At 53.8% G+C, this 11170-nt stretch overlaps 1 protein-coding gene and 1 pseudogene across 1 annotated transcript; one reads left to right on the forward strand and one right to left on the reverse strand.

Annotated features, from left to right (window-relative positions):
• Positions 1 to 2160: 2160 nt before the first annotated feature.
• LOC111162205 lies at positions 2161 to 4110 on the reverse strand (annotated as a pseudogene).
• Positions 4111 to 4443: 333 nt separating this feature from the next.
• Positions 4444 to 10319, forward strand: LOC111162249 (armadillo repeat containing 5). The gene is made up of 6 exons (XM_022526529.1): positions 4444 to 4936; positions 6423 to 6530; positions 6627 to 7413; positions 7897 to 8402; positions 8956 to 9088; positions 9176 to 10319. Exons 1-6 carry the CDS (start codon positions 4459 to 4461, stop codon positions 9993 to 9995), a joined length of 2832 nt encoding a protein of 943 aa, XP_022382237.1. The 5' UTR covers positions 4444 to 4458; the 3' UTR covers positions 9996 to 10319.
• The last annotated feature ends 851 nt before the right edge of the window (positions 10320 to 11170 follow it).

An 11170-nucleotide genomic window follows, 5' to 3' on the forward strand; every position in this document is an offset into this window, starting at 1 on the left:
GCTGGGGACTCAGGCCTTCAACTCAGACCCTAGCTTGTGCTCTTTGAAGTGCCATTGATGGAAAACATAGCAAGAATCCTTCCCTTCATCAAGGGAAGTCCCCATGCCCATCCCCATGTTGCTCCCAGCTTGAGGAGACAGGTAGTGTTAATCAGATGTTACCTCAGTGAAGCCTCTCAGACTTGGTCCTGGTGAAGTTCTTTCTCCACTGCCAGGATTGTCCATTCCGTGTTGTTAATGGTCCTGAGTCCATCTCCTTCATGACACCAAGCTACCCCAGGACAAGGGCTGCTTGCTCATTTCTGTAACTTTATGGAGGAGCTAGCACACAAGCTGGCATGGTGCTTTCCTTGACTGATACTACTAGCGAAAATGCTCCAGACTTGAAGGATATAGGAGAGCTGGGGTTTAGAGTCACCCCTTTGACCCAGGTACATTATGAACATGATCCCATGGGATCCTCAACACAATGTTGTGAGGTAGCCATCATCATTCCTGTATTATACATGAAGAAACTGAAGATCAGAAGAGGTAGACCTGTCCAAGCTCACATAGCTAGGAAGAGATAGACCTGGACATTCTGTTAGAAGCTGAGAGAGGGGTTGCTCCATATTCCTTTCCTTTACTCCTATTATACCTAAGTACAATTCTAGGTACAGCAAACCTGATAAAAGGAGGCAAAATTTGGGGATAGTGTGCTACATGCATGGGGCTAATGGTGGAAGGATGGTTACGCAAGGGTGGGCATTAAGCCTCCTCCAACCTCATAAAGACTAGTCTGGGCTTCTCCCAGGAGCACAGGCAGTTATGGGAAGGAAAAAGAAGTCCCTCACATCTTGGACTCTGGTCTGGGCATAGATTATGTAGTGCTTTGGGAAGCCTCCCTCTGGCTTCTGTAAGTTTTACCAATAAAAGTGCATTTATTTAGGAAGCTCTCTCCAATGCCCAAGCAAAAGAGCCACAGTCAGTTCTCAATGTGAACTTTATGAGATGCACAAGTGAAACTTTACCACCTTTTCTCTGTGGAGGGATCTGACAAAGGATCTGCGGCCCCACACAGAAGGGATTAGAGTAGGGAAAGGGGCAGATGGCAAACCTTGGGCCTTTTGTTACTGCCTAGAAATGTCACAACAGACAGGTCTCCTGGTCCTTTGCTTTGGCTCTGGGCCCACCAGCCCTAGCTTTACTCCATAAAGACTGTCCTTTCACAGGGTCACATACCCCAGAGTTCACATAGCATTCCCAGGTACAAATTCTCTGGTCCTTCTGCCAGAACCCAGCCTTCCTTTTGATCCCCTCTGGAGGTTAGGTACCCCCCACAAACTGTGTTCCTCACAGGAGTGCCTCACATCTGGTTCCACTCCTCTGGGAGGAGGCAGTTGTTACTCTTGGAATGATTAATCCCATCATTCCTTAGGCCCGTAAAGGGATCTGGTTAGCAGCTGCCAAAGGTCTCCTACATCTGGAAGCAGCTGGGCCAGTAAAGGATAGCTCCTACTATGCAAAACCCTCCCTCCAGCTGGGGTTCTGTCTCTGGGGCCTCAAAAAACAGGGTTAAACCTTCTTTTGGGGGAAGGCTCTTTGAAGGCTCTACTGTTCTAATTCTTCCAGCCTGGCTTTCCCTGATTCAGTTCATGAATCAACAGCCCTAGAGGAGCAGAAAGAAGATTTACTTAGAGATGCTCAGGCTCCTTGAGGACTGGACCAAAGTTAGAACTGAAGTTTGGGTTGAAACTGAAGTCAGGGATATTGGCAGGGGCAGCTGCCCTGCTGCATCTGTTGGTGCTGGCCCAGGTTGGAGCTGCTGGTAAATGCCACATTGCAGACAAACATAGGGCTTCTCATCACTGTGGGCCAGCTGGTGGATGAGCCGGTGGGAACTCCGGGTGAAGCTCTTGCCACACTCACTGCAAGTGTAAGGCTTATGGCTTGTGTGAGTATGTTGGTGCTGAAGCAGATCTGAACTGTCTACAAAACTCTTGCTGCAACAGGAGCATTTATAGGGCATCTGGCCTGTGTGCGAGCTCTGGTGTTTAAGGAGCATGGAGCTGTGGTAGAAGCTTTTGCCACATTCTGAGCAGGCATAGGGTTGTTCACCCAAGTGGATGCACTGGTGCTCAATGATTTGGGTGTGCTCACCAAGGCCACGACAATGCTTAGTCATTTATGAGTATGCTGGTGCCATAGGCAGTATGAGCTATTGGTGAACTTCTTGCCACATTCACTGCAATTACAAGGAGTCTCCCCAGTGTGTGAATTCTGGTACTTGAGCATATAAAAGCTGTGCCCAAAGCTGGCACCACACCAGGCACAGCAGTAAGGGCTGCACATCCCTGTGTGAGTGCTGGATCTACAAAAAATTAGAGCTAAGACTGAAGCTCTTACTGCAGTCCCCATAGCAGTAGGGCTTCTTGCCCCTGTGTGTGAGCTGGAGCTGGATTAGAATGGACCTAATGCTGAAAGTCTTATCACACTCAGCAGATATGGGGCTATTCACTGATGTGCTTTGTTGGTGTTTACCCAGGTTGAAGCTGCAGCCAAAAGCCTCCCTGTACTCCAGGAGCTTATGGAACTTGTAGGGCTGGAGGCCTGAGTGGGAAACCACGGTGTTGCACAGGGTTGGAGCTGAGGCTGAAGCAATGGCCAGACTCTGGGCGGAGGTATAGTCTCTGACCAGTGTGTACCTGGTAGCGCTTAACTAGATCTGAGCCATGTTGGAAACTTTTGTCACACTCCGAACAACTGTAGGGATTCTTACCTGCGTGGCTGCTTTTGATGTGTAGGAGAGAAGGTTAGGGTTCAAAGCTGATGGCCAAGAAAGAATTCTTGAAACATGTCTGGTGCAAAAAGGTAGTTTTATTTAAAGCACAGGGACATGACCTGTGAGCAGAAAGAGCTGCCATGGGGTCATGAGGAGTGGCCCATTATATACTTTCAAATTGGGAGAGGGTTAGGGCTAGTGTAAGCCTCCCAGGTATTTTGGAAACAAGGATTCCAGGATCCTGAGGGGGCTAGCTATTACTAGGAAAGATCATTACTGTTTAGTAGAAACTTAGACATGAGGCCCTTCAGATGTGTATCAGTGGGTCATATGCTTGGGGGATGATTGCTAACATGTATCCCAGGGGACAGAGCTAAAGGAATTTTTATATGTTAAAATAGATTTACAGGATCCTAGGCAAGGGGGTGGGGGGTGGTGGAGCTAGGATTGTCTTTTGCCCTTAGCAAAGTATTAACACTGAGGCAGTTGAGTCCCTAGAGGAATGTCACTTTGCCTCTTTCAAGGACTTGTCAGTGGGCTGTAGGTATTAAGAAAGTTTAACAATTTCTCTTCCGCTTGTTTCCCACATCACTTTTGTGGTGAAAGAGGTCAGGGAAGTAGGCTACGGTCAGTCCACTTCCCAGCACTCCAAGGCTTTGGGGAATGCAAGAGAGTTGGTCCTGTTAAAGGCTTCCTCCCTGGGCCAGAGCCTGACCTACATCGGTATTTCCGGATCAGCAGTATTTCCCAGGAGGTTGGCTGTCGCATGCACACGGTGGGGGGCGGGGTGCGCTCTTGTGGAACTCCGCTAACGAGGGCGCAGAGCTCTGGGCTCCCCAGGATACTGATGTCCAATTCCCCTATAACTCCGCACCCTCTGGGCTCTCCCTTGCCCACTTCTGGCGACGTGTACTACAGCGCAGTGAAGAAAGATCTGTTTCCTAGAAACCAGCCACTCAGTTCAAAAGTTGAGGGTCACCGGGAGACATTCCCCACCTGAGATGGGGTGGGGTGGGGACCGGGTCCAGCACCGGAACCGGAAATGCCCAATAGCCTGTGCCGCTCTAGGAAGTGGCAGCGACCGGTCTCGGTAGGTTTAACCCTCTCATTCACCTAACTGAGCAAGAGCTTCCCATCTGCCGCCGCTGTCAGGAGCTTCATACTTTGGGCCTGGCTTCCGAGTCTGAGCCCGTCAGTGCGGATTTCGGTGGCCGGGCCATCACTGTGGGGCAGGGAAGCGAGCTGGAAGGAAAAGGCGGTCGCTGTTGTGAACACGCCGGGTGGTGGTGGTGGTGGGGGGTGGTTGGAGTAGCCATGCCACCTGGAGCAGCACGGTACTGAGTCTCCATGTCGGATGTCCGGGTTCTCCAAAGGAACCAGCCCACTGCGAGCCCCCTGAATTTCTCCTCTGTTCTAAAGCAGGCGTGCTAAGCAAGGCGCCGACCACATATCTCAGCGTACACCACATGCGCCTCTTGGGTTCATTCAGCGATTAGATAACCACTACTCTCTACGTGCCTTCCGCGACTGTCTAGAGTACCGGGATCGAGAACTACAACTTCCAACTTGCAAAATAACTGCGGTGGCGCTACTTAAAAAGCGTCAGAGAGGAGGTGCCTGGCCACGCCCCTCTCCTCCAGTTCCGCTCCTTTGGACCAGCGGCGAGGAGGGGGGCGGAGCCTTAGGCTTGAGCCAAGATGGCGGCTGCGAAACCGACCCTCACGGACTCGCTCTCGTTCTGCCTCGCGCAGCTCACGGCGGCGGCCGGGGAGGGTCTAGGTGGGGGAAAGGACACAGCTACCAACGAGACACCCTTGGGCCGTGCGCTCTTAGCCCTCCGCACGCGCCACGTCAAGGCTGCAGGGGGAATCGAGCGCTTCCGGGCGCGCGGCGGGCTCCGCCCCCTTCTCGCTCTGCTACGGCGAGCGGCTGCAGCGGGTCCCGCCCCGTCCCAGGCTGGCCCCGGCTCCGCCCCCTCGTCCGTCGAGTCAGCGACTTCTGCTGGCTCCGCCCCCTCGCCGGGCCCTGCCCCCTCCGCTGTGGCGTCGTCGGCGCCCTCGCCACCAGCGCGCCTGCGCAAGACTCTGGACTTGGCGCTCAGCATCTTAGCCAACTGCTGTACGGAAGGGGCGTGCCGGGCTGAAGTGCGCAGACTCGGAGGCATTCTCCCTTTGGGTAAGTGCTCCGCCCTCATTTCCTAGAAGGATTCCACGCATTGCAACTTCTTTCTCTGGGACTGGGCGGAGTTTTGAGTTCTTTGTGTTGTAGCTGGAAAGAATGTACTTTCTGACCGGGCAACACCCGTACCTCTCAAACCCTCAAGCCTCCTTTATAGATTACACCTGAACCTGACCAGATCAGATAATTACAGCCATGACCTGGGTATTGATTGCTTCCTCGAATCTGGGCCAGTGGAGACCAAGGGGTTATGTGGGGACTTCTAGGTGATTTATGAGGTTTATAGCAGACACTTAATGCCTAATAGGTGGCCCTGTAGAGGGCTACCATTTCACGAACTTGGGCCGGAAAGTGTCATGTTTCTTTGCAGTGAGAATTCATTGTAAAATGGAATAATAGCTACCTCACAAAATTGAAGTAGGGAGAAAATGAAATAGACAATGCAGGCATTCTAAGAATGGACTGGGCACTTTGAGTTATTAAAAACTAGTACAATAAGAACAAATCCTAACGAAAGATAACAAGCGGGGCCCCTGGGTGGTTCAGTCGGCCCGCCTTCCGCTCAGGTCATGATCCGAGTCCTGGGGTCGAGTCCCGCATGGGCTTTCTGCTCAGCAGGGTGTCTGCTACTCCCTCTGTCTGCTGCTTCCCCTGCTTGTGCTCGCCCTATCTCTCTCTCTCTCCAATAAATAAAATCTTAAAAAAAAAAAGGCTTTTCTGTTTACCAGCTAAGTTGGCGCCTCCTAGTGGCAATGTTGGGAACACAGTTTACACTCTGCTGACGAAATCTTAATTTTTTTGATAAAATGAAACTTTAACATATTTTATACTGGCCTAAAGTGCATTTGGGCCATAACAAGAGGCCTGGCACATTAATAAGTCCTCAATAAATTACTGGTTTTGTTATTAGCATGTGATGCACATCATCAGTCGCTGTTCAACATTTTAAATATCTCCTTAGTCCATCTGCATTCATCCTTCTCCCATCATGTGCTCAGGGACTGGTGCCCATGTTATGGGCTGTGCTGGTAGCTGACTTGGTTTAGGCCACTCTCCTTTCTCACCTTAACAATTGGGACAGCCTCCTTGCTGCTTCCCTTGCCTTATTCTTTCTCTATAATCCGTTCTTCTCAATCTGGTTACCAGATTGCATCACAGCACTACTATTCTTAAAATCCTGTGTGGTTCCCAGTGCCCTCATATTCAAGTCCTGCCTGATCCCTTGGCCTGGTATTTGAGGCCCAGCACAGACAATGGATCTCAATTGTGGGCCTTTGCAAAGGCTGCTTCCAAATCTGAAATGCCCTGTAACATCCCCATCCACCGTCTTCCTAACAAGTATCGACCCATTTAACCTTTCAGACCTATTAAGTATTAGCTTCTTCCAGAGGCCCTCCCTGACCATCTCAGGTCACATTCTTGAGGTCATTAATGAGAGAGACAAGAAGAGGTAGGACCCTCAAGAGGCCAAATTCTCTTGCAGTGACTATTCTTCAATGTGTGAAGACAGACAGCATCCAGAACCGAACAGCCCGGGCTCTGGGGAACTTAGCCATGGAACCTGAGAGCTGTGGGGACATCCATTCTGCTGGTGAGAAGGCTATGAGTGTGGCGTTAGCTAGGGCTTGGGGTGGCAGAGGGGCTTGGTTATCTCCTTGCTTACTCTGTCATCCTCTTCCCTCTCCAGGTGCTGTTCCTCTGCTCGTTGAGAGCCTGACAGCCTGCCAGGACTCACAATGCCTGCAGAGTGTGGTGCGTGCCCTCCGCAACCTGGCGGACTCACCCCAGCACCGCCTGGCCCTGGCACAGCGGGGAGCAGTACGCCCTCTGGCTGAGCTTCTGGCCGCTGCCCCAGACCCTGCGCTGACCTTGGCCTTAGTCCGTGCACTCTTGGAGCTGAGTCGAGGTTGCTCCCGGGCCTGTGCTGAGCAGCTAAGTCTGGGTGGGGGGCTAGGACCACTGGTCAGTTTGGCCTCCCACCCCAAAAAGGCAGTACGAGAGGCAACTATCCTGATCCTTGCCAACCTGTGTGCCCAAGGCCTTGTACGGCCTGCACTGGGCAATGCTGGTGGTGTGGAGGTACTACTGGGTGAGCTCCGGCGGCGCAGGGGGCCTAATGGAGCTGGCCCAGCCTCCCAGCAGCCCCTGGTGCGGGCTGTGTGCCTGCTGTGCCGGGAGGCCATCAACCGGGCCCGGCTGCGGGATGCAGGTGGTTTGGAGCTATTGATGGGTCTGCTGCGGGACCCTCGTGCCAGTGACTGGCACCCTCGTGTCGTGGCTGCCCTTGTGGGCTTCCTGTATGATACTGGAGCCCTGGGCAGGCTACAAGCTCTGGGACTTGTACCGCTCTTGGCTGGGCAGCTGTGTGGCGATGCTGGTGATGAGGAAGAAGAGGGAAGAGAAGCTGCTTCTTGGGACTTCCCTGAGGAGCGGACCCCTGAGCGGGCAGAGGCTGGAAGCTTCCGAAGCCTAAGGTGAGTCTCCACCTGATTGCTGAGGATGGAGGGCTCTGGCTCTCTTCACTACCCTCATCCCCCACTCTGTCTCAGTAGGACTCTTATTGACTCATTCTCCCTGGATAAGACCACCGGGTCTACCTTTGGCCTTGGCTCTACCCCAGCACTTCTGAACTTTGGACCCAGACAGGTTCACTGGGCCTTTTTTGTTTTCTGTTTGCCCCTCGCTAGAATATAAATTCTAGGAGGATGGGGACTTTAGTTTTGTTCATTGTTTGTGCCCAGTACGTAATACTGGGCTTGGCACATAATTGGCACATAGGCATCAGTAATTGCTAAATGAGTTGGGTGGTTTTTTGCCCCCATTTCTCTTTCTTTCCTATATCCCCTTGGCCCCACTTCTTCTTCCTGGCTTCAGGCACCTGTTTTTGCATGACAGCTCTTTTGTCCCTGCTCCATTACCTTGGCTCTGGGTTCAGTCTCTCCTTTCTCCCTCTGCAGGTCGTGGCTGATCTCTGAGGGCTATGCCGCAGGCCCGGGAGACATCTCTCCTGACTGGTCCCCTGAGCGATGTCCCCCGCCTCCACCACCCCCAGAGCCAGCTGAGCCAACCAGCCCCACCCTGGGTCCAACCTCACTGCGGACGCCTCGCATGCCACGCACACCAGGGCGGAGCCCTGCAGCCACCTCTGAGGAGCCTTGGGGCCGTGAGGGGCCAGCGCTGCTGCTACTGTCGCGATTCTCCCAGGCTCCCGACCCAAGTGGGGCATTGGTGACCGGCCCAGCCCTGTGTGGCCTGCTGGCCTATGTGACAGGCTCGCCAGGCCCACCGAGCCCACGTGCACTGCGCATCCTGGCGCGCCTTACCTGCAACCCTGCCTGTCTCGAGGCCTTCGTGCGCAGCTATGGTGCTGCACTGCTGCGTGCCTGGCTTGTGTTAGGCGTTGCCCCAGATGACTGGCCCACACTGCGTGCCCGGCCGGCTCGACGCCAGCACCGGGAGCTGGGTGTGTCTCCCATAAGAGGTCCCATCCCCCTCTAGTTCTGGACTGAGAACCTCACCTTGCTACTCATGGCTCTCACTGCCTTCTCCAGCCTACCATCAACTTCAGTCACCACATGGGAGGAGGACAGGGACTTCCAGGATGCAAAGTTCTGCCCCATCCTCTGCCCAAGTCTTGGGGCCCAGATACCCCAACACCAGGTGTAGCCCCAACAATTTAGAATTGTGCTTGTCTGTATTTCTTTACCTAATCTGCTCTTGGTTCTGCATTGTCCTGATTGCCTTCCCACTGGGCATACTGATTTGAAAACCCACAGCTGAGGCCCCATGTCCTCCCAGGCCTCCCACTCCTCCCAGCACTGCAAGGGAATGCCCTATCCGGTGTTCCGACTGCACTTCCTGACCATCACACTTTGTTCTTGTCCTTGACCTCTATTTCCTAGCATCTGGACCCTTTCCCTCCAGGGCCTGCAGTCATCCCCTCTTCCGTTCCCTAAGGTTTTTGCCAGAGTTGGGACATCAACTCTCAAGCTGATCTGCTCTGTTCATCTCCGCAGGAGAGATGTTGCTGCAGAACTTGACCGTACAGGCTGAATCACCCTTTGGAGTGGGTGCCCTCACTCACCTGCTGCTCTCTGGAAGCCCTGAGGATCGTGTGGCCTGTGCACTGACCCTGCCCTTCATCTGTCGGTGAGGAGGATGTGGGTGTCTCATAGGGGTCAGGGGAGCAAAGTTACTATTCTGCAGTGTCACCCTTTTTCACCTTTCTTCCCAAAGGAAACCCTCTCTGTGGCGCCGGCTACTTTTGGACCAGGGTGGCCTCCGGCTCCTCCTCTCGGCACTAACTCGGCCAGCTCCACATCCACTGTTCCTCTTCTTTGCTGCAGACTCCCTTTCCTGCCTCCAAAGCCTGGTGTCTCCCACTGTGACTCCAGCCCTTCCATCTCCAATCCCCCTGGACCTAGATTCCCCATCCCCTTGCCTCTATGAACCTCTGCTGGGCCCAGCCCCCATCCTAGCCCCTGACCTGCACTTCCTACTGGACTCAGGCCTACGGCTCCCTGCCCAGCGAGCTGCCTCAGCTACTGCCTCACCTTTCTTCCGGGCTCTGCTAGCTGGCAGCTTTGCCGAAGCCCAGATGGACCTGGTGCCACTTCGAGGCCTGTCACCCAGTGCAGCCTGGCCTATCCTGCATCACTTGCATGGTTGCCGGGGCTGTGGGGCTGCCCTGGGGCCAATTCCCCCACCAGGCCAGCCCCTGCTGGGCTCAGAGGCTGAGGAGGCACTGGAGGCTGCTGGCCGTTTCTTGCTGCCTGGGCTGGAGGAGGAGCTGGAAGAGGCTGTGGGCCATATCCACCTTGGACCCCATGGTGGCCCAGAGTCCGTGGGTGAGGTATTCCGCTTGGGCCGGCCCCGGTTGGTTGCCCATTGTGCCCGCTGGACCCTGGGGCCAGGGCAGTGCCCGCGGAAGCGGGCCTTGGCCTTAGTGGGGCTTGTGGAGGCAGCAGGAGAGGAGGCAGGGCCCCTGACTGAGGCTTTACTGGCTGTGGTGATGGGGGTTGAAATGGGGGGCAAGGGTTCCAGCTTAGACTGTTGATGTCCCCTGGGAGGGGATCCAAGGATGAGTTGGCTGTGGAGGAGGACTTCTTCAGAGCAGCATGAGAGGAGGCCGAGCAGAAGTTACCACCAAGGATTGATGAGAGAATGGAACTATACCCCAGGACAGCGGTCTGAAGACGCAGGAGTGAGAAGCCAAGGCCACAGTTGGAGTATGGAGTATGAAGATGGAGTATGAAGTATGGAGTTGAGTATGAAGTTGGAGTTCATGTTGGAGTATGAAGCCCACAGAAGGAGAACAGCCCAGGGCCTCAGGCACCTGGCCTGGCCCAGCCTTCCAGAGTTGAGATTAAAAACTTTGGAGTTGGATACTCATATTGTGTGGTGTCTCTGCTTACTTTCCTGTGGCACTCCCCCTACCCGCCCCCCCCAATCCACCAGGATCTTGTTCAGGTTGCTGTATCTCAATACAGGCCACCCCTGGCATGTAGGAGTTTAATAAGTAAGTTCCCGGAGTCCTGGGATAGAATAGAGTATGTGGGGAGAGGCCTGCTTCCTGCTCATGCAACTTCATTGCTCAGACAAATACCCACCTAGACACACAGACTCTCGTCAGGGATGAAGGGGCTGGGCTGAGGGAATGCAGTAAGTGTGGGAATGTATGTCCAAGGCCTTGGCATTACTGTTAACTGAGTGTCTTTCACCCATCTTGAGCCTTCAGAGTCTGGGTCTGTTTTCATCTCTTGGGCCAAGTAGCCTTCTGCTATTGGCCTAAGGGAAGACCTGCTGTATTCCTGGAGTCCCTAAGGCAGGTCCTGTCTTAATTTCACTCAGAGAGAGCCAGAGCCCTGGGTGCATTCAGGCAAGGGAAGGGCTTATGCTGTGCTTTGGTCTCTCAGGATAGGGTCTATCTATCACCTGGTTTCCAGATCACTAACCACTCCGGTGGCAGCCTGACTGAGGAGTGTGCCTGAACTGGGCTGCCTGTTAGCTTCTGGGGAGCTAAGGTTGACTCTTGCTGTCTCTGTGCTTCTGTGTCCAGCTCTCTGTCCTCAGGCTGTGCATCAGAATCACCCAGAGAGCTTTTTAAAAAATGTTGATGTCTAGGCACTTCCTCAATGAATTGGATTGAGGGGAGGATGCCCTGGGCATCAGTATTTTTAAGAAGCTTCCCAGGTCGGTTTAATCTGCTGCTGGCCTGAGGGCCACAGTCCA

The sequence above is a fragment of the Enhydra lutris genome, unplaced genomic scaffold (genome assembly GCF_002288905.1).
Source record: "Enhydra lutris kenyoni isolate GAN:26980312 unplaced genomic scaffold, ASM228890v2 scaffoldscaffold90, whole genome shotgun sequence".
In the NCBI taxonomy this organism is placed as follows: Eukaryota; Metazoa; Chordata; class Mammalia; order Carnivora; family Mustelidae; genus Enhydra; species Enhydra lutris.